The 14,958-nt window shown below is 39.5% G+C and overlaps 1 protein-coding gene across 1 annotated transcript; it reads right to left on the reverse strand.

The window, feature by feature from the left end:
• Positions 1 to 8,694: 8,694 nt before the first annotated feature.
• Positions 8,695 to 10,225, reverse strand: LOC147514852 (uncharacterized). Its single transcript, XM_086592712.1, has 4 exons — positions 10,041 to 10,225; positions 9,888 to 9,952; positions 9,434 to 9,741; positions 8,695 to 8,916 (listed from the first exon to the last, which is right to left on the reverse strand). Exons 1-4 carry the CDS (start codon positions 10,223 to 10,225, stop codon positions 8,695 to 8,697), a joined length of 780 nt encoding a protein of 259 aa, XP_086448838.1.
• Positions 10,226 to 14,958: the final 4,733 nt, after the last annotated feature.

Below are 14,958 nucleotides of genomic sequence, written 5' to 3' on the forward strand. Positions count from 1 at the left end.
GCAATGACAGTTGCTCCTTTATGGTAGAGAACAAAATTTGTGATACTGAGTAGTAACTATGTGAAGCAACACCCCTGCAAAATTAAGTGAATTTAGAAGGCTTTAGACAATAATTAGAACCATACACAGTACATAGATTTTCAAGAAATATTGTTAACCAACGATCGCCCCTTAAAGAGGCACCTGACTAGATCACCACTTTTCCAAAATTCTGAGTTGCAGTAAGACCGTTTAAGGAAGGTTTTAGTTGCTAAGGATTAGAAACCACTAACGGGCAGGAGAACAAAACAATTTGCGAACTCAAATACTCAATTAACCTGTCCAACTAGCTGAATCTAGAATGCTAGATTGCAAGTAGCCAATGTGATTAGATATTTAGATTTATCAGCCATAGCATCATCTCTCTGTTTTATTTTTGACAAGAAGAAATATTTCTCGCTGTTTATGAGATATGTGTATGTACGTTTGAGTGACGTATGACATTCAAACATCATTGTGAAAGACATTAGCGTCATTGGCAGTAGTAGTTAATATAAGATACTGATTACAAGTTCATGTTAGAACTGATCGATCTTTATTCTTAATACCATGTAAAATAAGTTCTTAAACTTTTACTATCTATAAAAAGATCGTTTGAAACTTAATTACATTCCAACATCATTCATATTATCTTAATTTTCCATATATATGTTTATAATCTTTTCTTTTCTCTTTGTTTTGATATATAGCTTTTTCGGCAAAAAACATTGGCACAATAGTAGTGAATTGATGCATGTGGAAGTCCTTAAGTTCTAGACAGGAATATCATGTAGCTAATTACCTTCATCTTAAGAATAAATAGTTCCGAACAAGTCTAATGCATCCAGCTGTTGCGTCTTTCTAACAGTTCCCTTCAAATTTCAGTTGATAACTACCTGTTTTACACTGAAGTGTTGGAGTTATCCCTCACATTAGGAGAAAAGGATTAAAAGGATTTCTACTTGCGTACAGAAGCCTGAGCGCGACCCACGCTCTAAATAGGTTTGCCCAAGGCGCAACCCGCGCTCATGCCTTGGTCGAGCTCCAGGCAGTTTAGTGCGACCCGCGCCCATACCCATTTTTCGGAGAATTCTATTTTTGTGGACCGCGAGTTTGCAATATAGGTTGGGTTTTTTCGCAAAACCTAACACATGTGAGACAACTCAGAAGTAAGAGAAAACCCAATCTTGAAAGCAATCAAGATTGAGAGATAACCTTTACAAAGATACAAGCCTGTAAAGATAGATGAGTGATCTAGTAAGGTGAGAGACTGCAAGGAGTGATTGTAATCTTCCTTCCCACTTTATAAAAGGATTAGGTCTTGTGGAAGTAGGCACCATTGGCCTAACCACAGTATATCTTTGTGTTGTGGTTTGCTTTTACTGCTTTACATTATTATCTGTTGTTAATAGTTGTTTAGCGAGTTGGGTATGTTAGTTTGATTCTAGGGAATATTGAGATTATTGTCTAGAGTTGAATTGCGTTCAAATAAAAGTTATCTATGTAGTGGGGTATCGATTGGTATCGGTGTTTAACCCCAACAAGTGGTATCAGAGCCAGGTTAAATTATCGTAGGGTGTTATCCAAATCTTGGTCGGAAGGTGTTTGACAAAACTCCTGAGAGAATATTTGAGTTTAAATAACTTGTATAGATGGACAATTCTGTGAACACTTGCATGACGAGTCTCAATAGGAAGAACTACACCATTTGGAAAGCTAAGATGGAAGACTTATTTTATTCCCCAAGGACTTGGCACAACCTATTACGAATGGAGGAGAAATACCGAAAACGGTTGTTATGGCTGAGTGGACCAAGCTTGACAGAAAAGCAATTGGGTACATTCAACAGTGGATTGACGACAGTGTCTTTCACCATGTATCCCAAGAGACTACAGCTTTTGGCTTGTGGAAGAAACTAGAAGACCTCTATGAGAGGAAGTCGAGTGAAAACAAAGTGTTGGTCGTTAAGAAGTTTGCCAACACGAAGTACCAAGAAGGTTCTTCAATATCTGAGCATCTTAACGAAGTACAGAATACCATCAATCAGATGCATTTGATGAAAATTAATTTGGGAGACGAAGTTGAAGCTTTATTTCTATTAGGCTCTTTACTCGAAAGTTGGGAGACATTAGCAATTTTTCTACACGGAGCAGCCAAAGATGGAATCATTTCCATGGAGATGGCTACTGCATCTTTGTTGAATGAGGAGACTAGAAGGAGTTCAAAAAGCAGCTCCTCTCACTCAGAGATCCTTGTCACAGAGAAACGGGGAAGAGGTAGAAGCAGAAAACCATCTCGTTCTAGAGGTGATGACAGAAGTAAATCTAGAGGTGAAGTTAGAACTCCTAAGGCAGAGAGGCAATGCTACTATTGTGCCACCAAGGGTCACTTCAGGTATGAGTATAGAACACTGAAGAGGGATGAGAAGTATAAATGTGTACATGAAGACATGGTGCAGAGGAACGAAAACACAAGCAGAGATACTACCACACTACTCGACGATCTAGTGGGAATTGTGTCAGATTATGGTGTGTGCTGTCTTAGTACCTCATGCCAGGATACAGAGTGGGTGATAGATACAGGAACATCCTATCATGTCACACCGCACAGGGAATTTTTCACTACCTACAGTTGTGGTGAATATGGTGAAGTGAAGATGGGTAACAGTGGTGTCTCGAAGATTATAGGCATTGGAGATGTTCATATAGAAACCAATGTAGGCTACACCTTGACACTCAAGGATGTAAGACATGTCCCTGACATACGGTTAAGCCTAATTTCGGCTGGAAAGTTAGATGATGATGGCTTTGTAAACTCATTTCGTAACGGGGTATGGAAACTGAGCAGAGGTTCCATTGTCGCAGCCAGAGGGAAGAAAACTTGCTCTCTTTATAAAACACAGGCTAGTTTGTGTAGAGCAAAAGTGAATGTGGCAGAAGAAGAAGCTTCCTCCGAACTGTGGCACAAGAGACTATGTCATATGGGCATAAAAGGGATGGAAGTTCTTGCTAAGCAAAAGGCTTTGCTAGACATCAAAGGTACACATTTAAATACATGTACTCACTGTTTGGTAGGAAAGCAACACAGGGTGTTTTTCCAAAGATTCCCGTCTCACAGAAAGGACAATGTCCTTGAACTAGTGCACACAACCTTATGTGGTCCTATAAAAGTGAAGTCCCATGGGGGAGCTTTATGCTTCGTGACCTTCATTGATGATGCGTCAAAAAAGGTATGGGCATATAGTCTGAAGACCAAGGATGAAGTACTTGGCGTGTTTGAAAAATTCCATAGCATGGTGGAAAGAGAAATAGGGAAGTTGTTGAAGTGTATTCGCTCAGATAATGGGGGTGAGTACATTGGGCCGTTTGAAGAGTATTGCCAGAGTCATAGGATTCATCATGAGCAGACCATTCCCAAGACACCACAACAGAATGGAATATCTGAGAGAATAAACTGTACCATTGTAGAGAAGATGAGATGCATGTTGTCTCACTTTAAGCTACCTAGAACCTATTGGGTAGAAGCAATGTGTACAGCCGTGCATGTGATCAACCTATCGCCATCAAAGCTTCTAAATAGTGATTATCCAGAGAGAGTATGGTCAGGCAGAGATGTTGATTATGAATACTTTAGGGTATTTGGGTGCAGGGCATTTGTGCATATTCCGAAGGATAAGAGATCCAAGCTTGATGACAAAGCCAAGCAGTGTAAAAAGTTTGGTTACAAACTCTATGATCCGATTAACAAGAAGGCAATCCGAAGTCGAGATGTTGTGTTCTTGGAAAACCAAACCATAGCAGACTTTGAGGAGGGTGAGAAGCTACAGGCTTTCACCAATGATCTTGTTGATTCAGAACCAGAAGTTTCTACTGGGAATGACCGCAAGTATAAACCTAGAGGTTGAGCAGCTAGATGTTAAGACAGCTTTTCTTCATAAAGACCTTGAAGAAGATGTCTACATGGACTAGTAGAGGAGTTTGAGGTCAAAGGCAAGGAGCACCTAGTATGCAAGCTGATAAAGAACTTGTATGGGTTGAAGCAAGCACCGAGACAGTGGTACATAAGGTTTGATTCCTTTATGGCGAAGCAATGATACAAGAAGTCTACTTCCGATCACTGTGTGTTTGTTCAGAAATTTCCAGATGAGGATTTCATTGTGCTATTGTTATATGTGGATGATATGTTGATAGTTGGCCCAAATATCAACAAGATATCCAAGCTGAAGAAAAACTTGAGTAAGTCCTTTGAGATGAAAGATTTGGGTCAAGCAAAGTAGATACTTGGGATGCGGATAACTCGTGATAGAAAGAGTGGAAAGTTGTGGCTTTCTCAAGAAAGCTACAATGAGAAGGTGTTTAAGAGATTCAACATGGATCAAGCGAAGCCAGTCAGTTGTCCGCTTGGTGGCCAGTTCCACATGACCAAAGAGATGTGTCCAAAAGGTGAGCGTGAGCAGAGTCAGATGGAAAATATTCCTTACGCATCCGCAGTGGGCCGCTTGATGTATACAATGGTGTGTGCAAGACCGGATATTGCTTTCGCCGTTGGTGTTGTAAGCCATTTTCTGTCAAATCCGAGAAAGGAATATTGGGAAGGTGTTAAGTGGATATTGAGATATCTCAAGGGCACTTCCAAATTGTGTTTGTGTTTTGGTGGAAGTAAGCCCTTATTTGAAGGCTACACTGATGCAGATATGGCAGGTGATGTTGACTCGATGAAGTCCACTTCAGATTATCTGGTTACTTTTGCAGGGGAAGCAGTTTCTTGGCAATCTAAGTTGCAAAAGTGTGTTGCCCTCTCCACTACAGAAGCTGAGTATATTGTAGCCACTGAGTGTTACAAAGAGATGTTATGGATGAAGAGGTTCTTCAACAAACTAGGGCAAAAGCAGAAATAGTTTGTAGTTTTATATGACAGTCAGAGCGCCATCCATTTGAGCAAGAATCCAAGTTTTTATTCTAGATCCAAGCACATACACGTGCATTATCATTGGATTAGAGAAGTACTCAAAGACAAATATTTGTGCATCGAGAAGATCCATACTGACAAGAACGGGTCGGATATGATGACCAAAGTCTTACCGAAAGGTAATTTTGATATTTGTTGTGCTACCGCCGCAATGGTAGCAGACTCCTCCTGTTGATTTGGAAATTGCATGGAGGTATCCTTCCTCACTGTTCGGGAGGGGGAGATTGTTGGAGTTATCCCTCACATGATGAGAAAAGGATTTCTGCTTGCATACAGAAGCATGAGCGCAGCCCACGCTCTGAATAGGCCTGCCCAAGGTGCGACCCGCACTCATGCCTTGGTCGACCTCCAAGCACTTTAGCGCGACCCGTGCTCGACTTGGCCTTGGCAAAGGCGAGCCCCACACCCATGCCTATTTTTCGAAGAATTCTATTTTTGTGGACCATGAGTTTGCAATATAGGTTGGGGTTTTTTGGCAAAACCTAACACATGTGAGACAACACAGAAGTAAGAGAAAACCCAATCTTGGAAGCAATCAAGATTGAGAGATAACCTTTACAGATATACAAGCCTATAAAGAGAGATGAGTGATCTAGTAAGGTGAGAGATTGCAAGGAGTGATTGTAATCTTCCTTCTCACTTTATAAAAAGATTAGCTCTTGTGGAAGTAGGCACCATTGGCCGAACCACGGTATATCTTTGTGTTATGGTTTGCTTTTACTGTTTTACATTATTATCTGTTGTTAATAATTGTTTAGCTAGTTGGGCATGTTAGTTTGGTTGTAGGGAATATTGAGATTATTGTCTGGAGTTGAATTGTGTTCAAATACAAATTATGTATGTAGTGGGAAATCGATTGGTATCGGTGTTTAACCCCAACATGAAGTGACTGATTAGCCAAACTGTATTAAACTTGCATCAGTTTCTTCATTTAAATATTGGAAAAAAAAAAGACTTTGGCCCATGAAAAGATGTAAGTCCTAAGTGGGGTGTTTTTCTTTGAAGAAATGATTGTTGAGTATCCAGTGCTATTGTGTACTTAATTCCCTTTACAACAACAGATTTCTGTGTGTGGGGCTTAGTTTCTTTGGAAAAAGCTATCTTTAAGTGGCTGAAAATTCTTAGGTTGAGTCCAATGGCTCCCTATCCCTTTAAAAGTAGAGCTAAAGTCAACAGATTTTACTCTCTATCATTAATTTCCTCTTTATATATACAAAGGATTCTACTCTCTATCTCTATTTTACTCTCTATATATAGAGAGTAAAATCCTTTGTATATATACATAGAAAAATAATGATAGAGAGTAAAATATGTTGACTTTAGCTCTATTTTGTTGACTTTAGCTCTACTTTATTGACTTTAACACTACTTTTAAAGGGATAGGGAGCCATTGGACTCAGCCTAAGAATTTTCAGCCACTTAAAGAAAGCTTTTTCCAAAGAAACTAAGCCCCACACACAGAAATCTGTTGTAAAGGGAATTAAGTACACAATAGCACTGGATACTCAACAATCATTTCTTCAAAGAAAAACACCCCACTTAGGACTTACATCTTTTCATGGGCCAAAGTCCTTTTTTTTCCAATATTTAAATGAAGAAACTGATGCAAGTTTAATACAGTTTGGCTGATCAGTCACTTCATGTTGGGGTTAAACACCGATACCAATCGATTTCCCACTACAGTTTAATACAGTTTGGCTTATGCAAGTTTAATACAGTTTGGCTGATCAGCCATTAGCTCTACTTTAGTAGTGAGGAAAATCTTCATATTCCAGCTGGTTCTTTCATAACTATCTTGACTTTCTTTAGTTGCTCAATCAGACACCATTATAACACTGAAAGAACAAATCCTCTCACCACCTTTTTATGGTTAGGGATCAGAATCCATACTTTTGTAGAACTCAATCAAGTCAAAGGACTCTGTATGGTGATCTAGACCTGTATGTTAATTAGTAGGGGCCAACAGCACTTCATTATAAAAACAAAGAAGAGTGAACTAGTGTTAACTACCACTAGATGAGCCAATTAGAATTTCCCCCCGCATTAGATGGGAAATTAAGGTCTCTCCCTAAATACACACAAAAAAAAATCAATGTGTATATTTAGGGGGGAGATCCTAATTTCCCATCTAGTGGGGGAAATCCTAATTGGCTCATCTAGTGGGGGGTAATATTGGTTAACCCAAAATTAGAAAGTTATTTGTAAGAGCTCATAATCTAGTGGGGGGCAAATCCTAATTGGCTCATCTAACAGCTGTGATCAACCTCATAATTACTCAGATCGAAGTCAGAACAGCTAGCAGAAGTGGACTGATATCATTCTTTTGCTTCTAGTCTAGCAAGATCGATGCACCCAAACATTTATCAAAACGTTTACCTTTGTTGCATACTTGCATATGACTAGGTTTTCTCACAAGTTTGCTAGGCTAAAGACAAATTATAATGGACTAATAAATTCGTTGGCTGTGTCTTGGTTGGATGTTCCGTTAACCAAAATAATGAAAAACTCCAGTAACGTTCGTAAGACAGACCATATTGGTTTTCCTACCAAACTAGTGAAACTACAAAAACAGAAATACTTGATCAGATTTACCCTCCATTCGTTCTGTTTTTAGAGTGAAACTTATATCAGGACATGGCCTCACAATAACACCCCTCAAAAGTTTATTGGAACCCTTATTAGTGCCTAAAAGACCTTGTGATGATATTGTGTCAATGGACTGAACTCGGGGCTACCTAAAGTGACGTGGTAATAAATCATATATTAACATAATTAGTCAAAGTTTTGCTTTGCAATATTTATTTGTTCCATCTCAATCACAGCCATGCATGCAAACTTTTGATGGAATCTTCTCTGCTCAATGCCGTAACCTGGTGTGGAACCTTTTACCAAAGATATGACTAGACCTCCTCAGTAATATGAGTTTGGCAGAGCTAAGCCAGCTAGAAATTTATTCCACACACTTTTGCTTTATTAAGATGCAGGACCTAGCCAATCTAAACAAAAAAATGCAGGGCCTTCGTTTTTTTTTGGCTAGGTAAGCCAACTTTTGTATTATAGAATAGGGGGAGGGGGAGGGGGGGCAAAGAAATGCAAACAACACTAATCAAAACTCAAGTTAAACAAGGGGTAATTGCATCGTGGTATATGCACTACCGCCTTGGTACCAAACCAATCAAAGCTATAATACGCAAATTAAGTGGTTTAGCATCAATTGAGACCATCTTTGTAATCCCATGGTAGTTACTAAACCTAATTAGGTTGTAACTTAGATCTAGTATTTGGTGAAGAAACATTAGCCCGTTTCCACCCACTAGTTCTCTTGGCTTGTTTTACTTTCTTTTTGCTCAACACCGGAGTGAATTCTCTCTGATCCTCTTTCCTGGCACCTGCCATTCTTGATTGCACTAATAGGACTTCATCAATAATCTGGCTGTTGAGATGCTGAAATAGTTTCCACGATTGAATTTCTGGCTCCATTTGAAAACTAAATTCCGAGTTGATGTTCTTTTGAAGGCTTCCAAGTATAGATGAGTCTTATTGCTTTGAACTGTTAGGTACAGGTCCTAGAAGGCTCCCAGCATCGACAGGCCCTTCAACTTGAGCATCCTCCTCGACCATGGCGGGACAGTTCATATGTTCCTGCATCAATGCTAATTTTGTTCCCACATTTCCTCATTCGACGACCTGTCCACATCATTATTCACATCATTTTCCCCTTCCTTGTCCACATCGATCATAATAAACTTCATTCAACTCCTCTTCCTCTTCTGAAAGACCTTGACCATCCTCATCTGAAGAAGAAATAAGCTCCTCCTGTCCTGCCATCTCATAATCATTGTGTTGAACAGAAAAATCATCATCGTTCACTTCATTAACGCCTTCAACATTAGGTGGAACAAGAACTGCTTGGGCTGGGCGCTTTTCATTCTTAAATTCATTAAAACCAGAGAATAGAATAATATCTAGACAACCCCAAAGGGATTAGTATGCTCTGGTATTGGATCAGGAGGAAACATGTAGAATTAAACAACCTAATCAAAGAGACTATAAACACAAGAATTTATAGTAGTTCGGTGCCAATGCGGCAGCCGGCGTCCACGGGAGAAGAAAGGTTTATTGCTTGATTAATTTAGGTTTGTGTTACAGAGGTTATTATATAGCACAACATGAGTGTATATTCATGTCTCTTGTTTCTAAAAGGATTGGAGAGTTTCCTTTATAGAAAACATACGAATCTATCGAACCTCTGTCAAAACCGACTAGGGCGCGCCCGCGCCTTCTCTGACTTCTCCCACACTCCTCCTCAAGTTGGTGCGAAGATATCCAGCGAACCCAACTTGGAGAGAATATCATGAAACTTGGAAGCTAGAAGCCCTTTGGTGAAAATGTCTGTAAGCTGTTGGTCACTTCGAACAAAGGAGGTAGTGACAATGTTAGACTATACTTTTTCACGCACAAAATGACAGTCAACTTCAATATGCTTAGTTCTCTCATGAAACACCAGATTTGCAGCAAAGTGCATAGCAGCTTGATTATCACAGTAAAGTGTAGTTGGCAGATGCAACCCAAAACACAAATTCTTCAGAAGAGCGCGAAGCCATATGATTTCACTGGTGGTGGAAGCCATAGCCCTCAGACTTTCGACGACTAGAACGCGAGCCACTACATTCTGTTTCTTGCTCTTCCAAGTGACTAAATTACCTCCCACAAAGGTACAATAACCGGAAGTAGACCTCCGATCAACTGGACATCCTGCCCAATCAGCATCTGTATAAGCAGTAATAGATGTATGCCCTTTTTCCGCATATGTGGAGTCCTTGAAGCATACATAAAATGACTAACCAAGCTTATTGCATAAGAAATATCTGGTCGGGTAATAGTTAAATATATTAGTTTACCAACTAATCGCTGATACTGACCAATGTCAATAAGAAGATCACCGGTGTTGTCCAACTTGGCTCCACTGTCAGTTGGAGAATTAAATGGTTTTACCCCCAGCTTCCCTACTTCACTCAAAAGATCCAACACATATTTCGATCCCAAGAAAGTACTTCATAATACCCAAATCCTTGATGGCAATTTTCTTGTGCAGTAACTCATTGAGCTTAGAGATTTCAATATGGTCATTACCTGTGATAACTATGTCATCAACATAAATAAGAACAACTACCAAGCCTGACCTGCTAGACTTAACAAATAAAGAAGGATCAGCATCACTTCGCTTAAGACCGGTCATAGCTAGAACTGAACTAAGCTTGGTATACCACGCTCGTGGAGATTGTTTAAGTCCATAGATAGCCTTTTTTAGCTTGCATACTAATCCAACCTTAGTCTCCTTCGGATGTCCAGGTGGGATGCTCATATACACTTCTTCTTTAAGATCGCCGTGTAAGAATGCATTTTTAACATCCATCTAAAACAATTTCCAGTCTTGATTTACAGCTAGAGATACAAGAACTCTAAACGTGTTCATCTTTGCAACTGGAACAAAAGTCTCCCTGTAGTCCTGACCATATATTTGGGTGAATCCCCTTGCAACGATTCGAGCTTTAGACCTCTCTAAGGAACCATCACTGTTGAACTTGTTTCTGAACACCCAACGACAAACAACTGTTTTCTTTCCGTAAGGTAGCATAACAATCTCCCAAGTTTTATTCTCGTTTAGAGCACGAAGTTCTTCTTGCATCGCCTTTCTCCATACTAGACGAGAGTTAGCTTCTCTAAAGTTATTGGGTTCTTGCACATCATCGATTGTACTCAAGAAAGCATGATAAGATGAAGTGATATTGTCATACGTTATATACTCTTGTAGCGGATATGAAACGTCATGCAAGGAATAAAAATTCTTGTGAATCATTGGAGGATGCAGTTCTCTATCAGATTTATAGTAATCCTTAAGAGTTACTAGAGGTCGTCTCTCTCGTTCAGATTGTCGAGAAACTGGAAGAGCACTAGAGCGCACCCGCGCCTCTTCTACTGGACATGGACGAGCACCAGAGCACGCCCGCGCCTCAGTTGGCTCTCGCGGGACGGGAGCCATCGCCTCTTCTACTAGACATGGATCTACCACCGAGTGCTTTCGGCGCCTCGGTTAGCTATGTGCGGGCCTGCGCCAGCGCTTTGCTTTGGTAGAACCCAATTCTTCAACAGCGGGAACTATACCTTCACCAACCATTGGGACAGGAACACTACCTTCACCAACTGCTGGGAGAGGTGCCAAATCAGCCTTAACAACTGGGAGAGGTGCCAAATCTGTCAAACACTCCCCCTGGGACCGATTCCCAGGCACAGCTGAATCATGAAAGAAAGCTTCAAATTCCATAAATCGTACATCACGAGAGACAACCAGTTTTCTTGTCGCCGGATTATAACATATATAGCATTTCTGTGTGGTAGAATAACCAACAAACATACATCGAGTAGCCCGAGCATCAAATTTATCTCGATGAATAGCTTGCTGATGCACATAACAAACACACCCAAACACTCGCAGATGAGAGAGATCTAGCGGCCTAGATTTGAGCACTTCCAATGGAGATTTAAAACCAAGAACTCGACTGGGAAGGCGGTTAATCAAATAAGTAGCAGTTAGGATGCCATGAGACCAGTATTGCTTAGGAACATTCATGCCCAACATAAGAGCACGAGTGGTCTCCAAAAGGTGTATGTTTATTCTTTCAGCCACGCCATTCTGCTGAGGTGTGCCAACACAGCTAGTTTGATGAATTATCCCTTGGCTACGAAGGTACTCAGGTAAAAGGCCTTCGCAAAACTCAGTGTCATTGTTAGATCTAAACATCTTGATTTTTGCACCAAATTGATTAGTAATCATAGTATGAAAATCTTTGAACACATTCACAACCTCAGTCTTCAATTTCAATAAATATAACCATGTAGCATGGGATTTATCATCAATAAACAACACAAAATACTTATATCCATCATAAGAATTAATGGGAGCATGTCCCCATAAATCAGAGTGAATTAACTCAAACAACTTATTAGACACAGAATTCGAGTTTAGAAAAGATAAACAAGTTTGTTTAGAAAATTGACAAACATCACAAACATCATCAGAGTTTATAGAAACATGCAGAAACAAATTTGACATGACATGACTAGATGGATGCCCAAGTCTTTTATGCAAAATTCGACTCTCAAGTAAATCACTAGCTTGACACGTCTTCTTATGCGACTTCAACAAATAGAGTCCATTGGAATAAATTCCTTCACCAATCATCCTCTTCGACTTTCGATCCTGAAAGACGACAGAGTTAGAAGAAAAAATGACATCACAATTTAAAGAATTTGTAAGTTTGCCAACAGATAGAAGTTGAACAGGGAATGAAGGAACAACTAGAGCATCACTCTTGAGACTTTGATTAAAAAAATCCACTTGACCACTACCTAGAATGGGAACAGTGGAGGCATTGGCTATGGAAATATTATGTTTTTTGGTTTTGGACACAAAATTATGGACAGAGGCAGGGCAATTAGCCATATGATCAGTAGCCCCTGAATCAATTATCCATGAGTTACTATTTTCTGGCACAGTAAAATAGACGTGTAAATTACCTAACACATGAGTTGAGGCAAATTGACCTTTGCTAGATGACATGGACTTAGTGAGTTGTTGGAGAATTTGACTCAACTAATAACTAATATCTGAGTTGGACATTGATGTCTCGGCAACAACGGCATGCTCTTTCTTGGACAATTCCTTTTCCTTTTTAAGATGCGGATATAATTCCCAACAACGGTCCTTGGTGTATCAGTTATTTCCACAATGATCACAGTGAGACGATTCCCTTTTTCCCTTACCTTTTTCAAATCCCTGTGACTTCTTTCGAAAATCGTTTTCTATAAGTAATACAGTAGATTCAGAGATTGAGGACTTTACCTAGGAGTTCATGGTTTTCTTCTTTGTTTCCTCTCTCTGAATAGTTGCACAAACAACAGCAAGTGATGGAAGAGTATTTTTCATTAGAATATTGTTTTTCAGATTTTCATATTCTGGTTTAAGACTACAAAATACTGTGAAGATTTTATCCTCTTCAGCCCGTTTCAACAGAGTCTTAGCATCTGTGGTGTGTGGATGATATATGTTTAACTCATCTCATAATTTCTTTAAATTCCCAAGGTGTTCTGTAAAAGTCTTATCACCTTGTTGCAAAGCACCGATTGCGAGTTGAAGTTCAAACACACGGGCATAATTGTTCTGGTTTCCGTATAAATCTCCAATTGAATCCCACAACTCCTTTGCAAAATCAGAGAAAGTAAAAATTCCAGCAATAGTAGACTCCATAGAATTGAGTAACCAAATCGAACAAGCTGATCATTGGAAACCGAATTCTCATATTTGGCATCATCAATGGCAAGACACACCTTTGCACCATTAATGAACCCTAATTTCCTCTTGCCACCAAGCGATAGCGAAACAGCCCTAGACCAAAGCATATAGTTTGTTCCATTCAAGAGAATTTATGACAGTTTTCAACCGAGATTAGAATCAGTCTCTGTTGTAACAGCAGACTTAGGGTTAGGTTTTGGATCTGACATAGTGTACTTTGTTTAGGTTGAGTTAGAGGAGAGATTAAGTGTTCCGTTCTGATACCATGTAGAATTAAACAACCTAATCAAAGAGACTATAAACACAAGAATTTATAGTGGTTCGGTGCCAATGCGGCAGCCTACGTCCACGGGAGAAAAAAGGTTTATTGCTTGATTAATTTAGGATTGTGTTACAGAGGTTATTATATAGCACTACATGAGTGTATATTCGTGTCTCTTGTTTCTAAAAGAATTGGAGAGTTTCCTTTATAGAAAACGTAGGAATCTATCGAACCTCTGTCAAAACCAACAAGGGCGCGCCCGCGCCTTTATCATGTGCAACTTGAGCGCGCCCGCGCCTTCTCTGACTTCTCCCACAAGACATAATTTCAGCTTGTCCATTGGAGGCACCCAGATGAGTTTCATGCACCTCTTCCCCATTAATATCCTGAGCCTCCTCATGCACATCAATCGGAGTCTCTATCTGAGGACCATGGGATACAACATTTGTATTAGACTGACCCTGTTTATGTTGAGAATATTTTTTGGGAGTCCATCGTTGCTTTTGTTTGTTCTTCTTCTGGGCTTTCCCTGGTTGGATTGGCTGGGCATCCTTGTTTTTCTGGCACTACTCATCAGAATGTCCAAATGTTTTACAGAGACTACATTGAGCGGGGATCCAATCATATTCCAACCCAATGTCGACTGCATTCTCATGACCCCCTGTTAACAGAGATAGAATCGGAAATTTTGAAATTCATATCAACTACAACACAGAATCTTGGTATCAAGTAGGGCTTGTAAATGAAAAAATTTCAGTTTCCAATTTTCTGTTTCCAGTTTAAGGTCAAGTGAATTACTTAATGCATGCTTTGTTTGAAGAAGACATGAGTGTTAATGCTATTTATGGGATAAGTCTTGGATAATAAGGAAGCCTGTTAGTAGGGGACAATCGTATCTTGTAAACCTCTTGTTCTTCTGTTATTGTAAACAATCCACAGATCAAGCTCATATATTGTCGCAAACAATTGCAATAGATAGGCATTAAGATCGAAGTAGGAACTAGTATAATCGTATAAAATATAAAGCCTATGGAAATATGTCTGTTTTTTTTTTTTCAATTCAGCTATATGAAGAATTCACATATTTGTCAAGGCCAGAAGCGCAGTAGAATTGTAGATGTTTATGTTCGTTCTTATTTTCTTGCAAAAGACCTAACCTTAGTGAAAATCTAATCTTCTTAGTGCTGCTCATTGCACCCTTAAAATAAATGTATAGTAATTAACTCATCATTTTGTTCTGTTGTAGTAGCTAGTAAAGTTCTAAGGCAATATTGTGCATTGTGGAATGTATCTATAATTGTATGTCAATCCTAATGCTACATTTCTTTTCACACTAATTAAGCATTGAACACTTAAT

Source organism: Coptis chinensis, chromosome 2 (assembly GCF_015680905.1).
Source record: "Coptis chinensis isolate HL-2020 chromosome 2, ASM1568090v1, whole genome shotgun sequence".
Lineage (NCBI taxonomy): Eukaryota > Viridiplantae > Streptophyta > Magnoliopsida > Ranunculales > Ranunculaceae > Coptis > Coptis chinensis.

What these genes read in the sequence shown, in the direction of transcription:
- LOC147514852 (XM_086592712.1), bottom strand. Translation starts at nt 10,225, where the DNA reads ATGACCGGTCTTAAGCGAAGTGATGCTGATCCTTCTTTATTTGTTAAG. An exon ending in AAGGATTTGGGTATTATGAA is followed by an intron (nt 9,953 to 10,040) that starts GTACTTTCTTGG and finishes TCCAACTGACAG; the next exon opens with TGGAGCCAAGTTGGACAACA. An exon ending in TCAGTATCAGCGATTAGTTG is followed by an intron (nt 9,742 to 9,887) that starts GTAAACTAATAT and finishes CTGATTGGGCAG; the next exon opens with GATGTCCAGTTGATCGGAGG.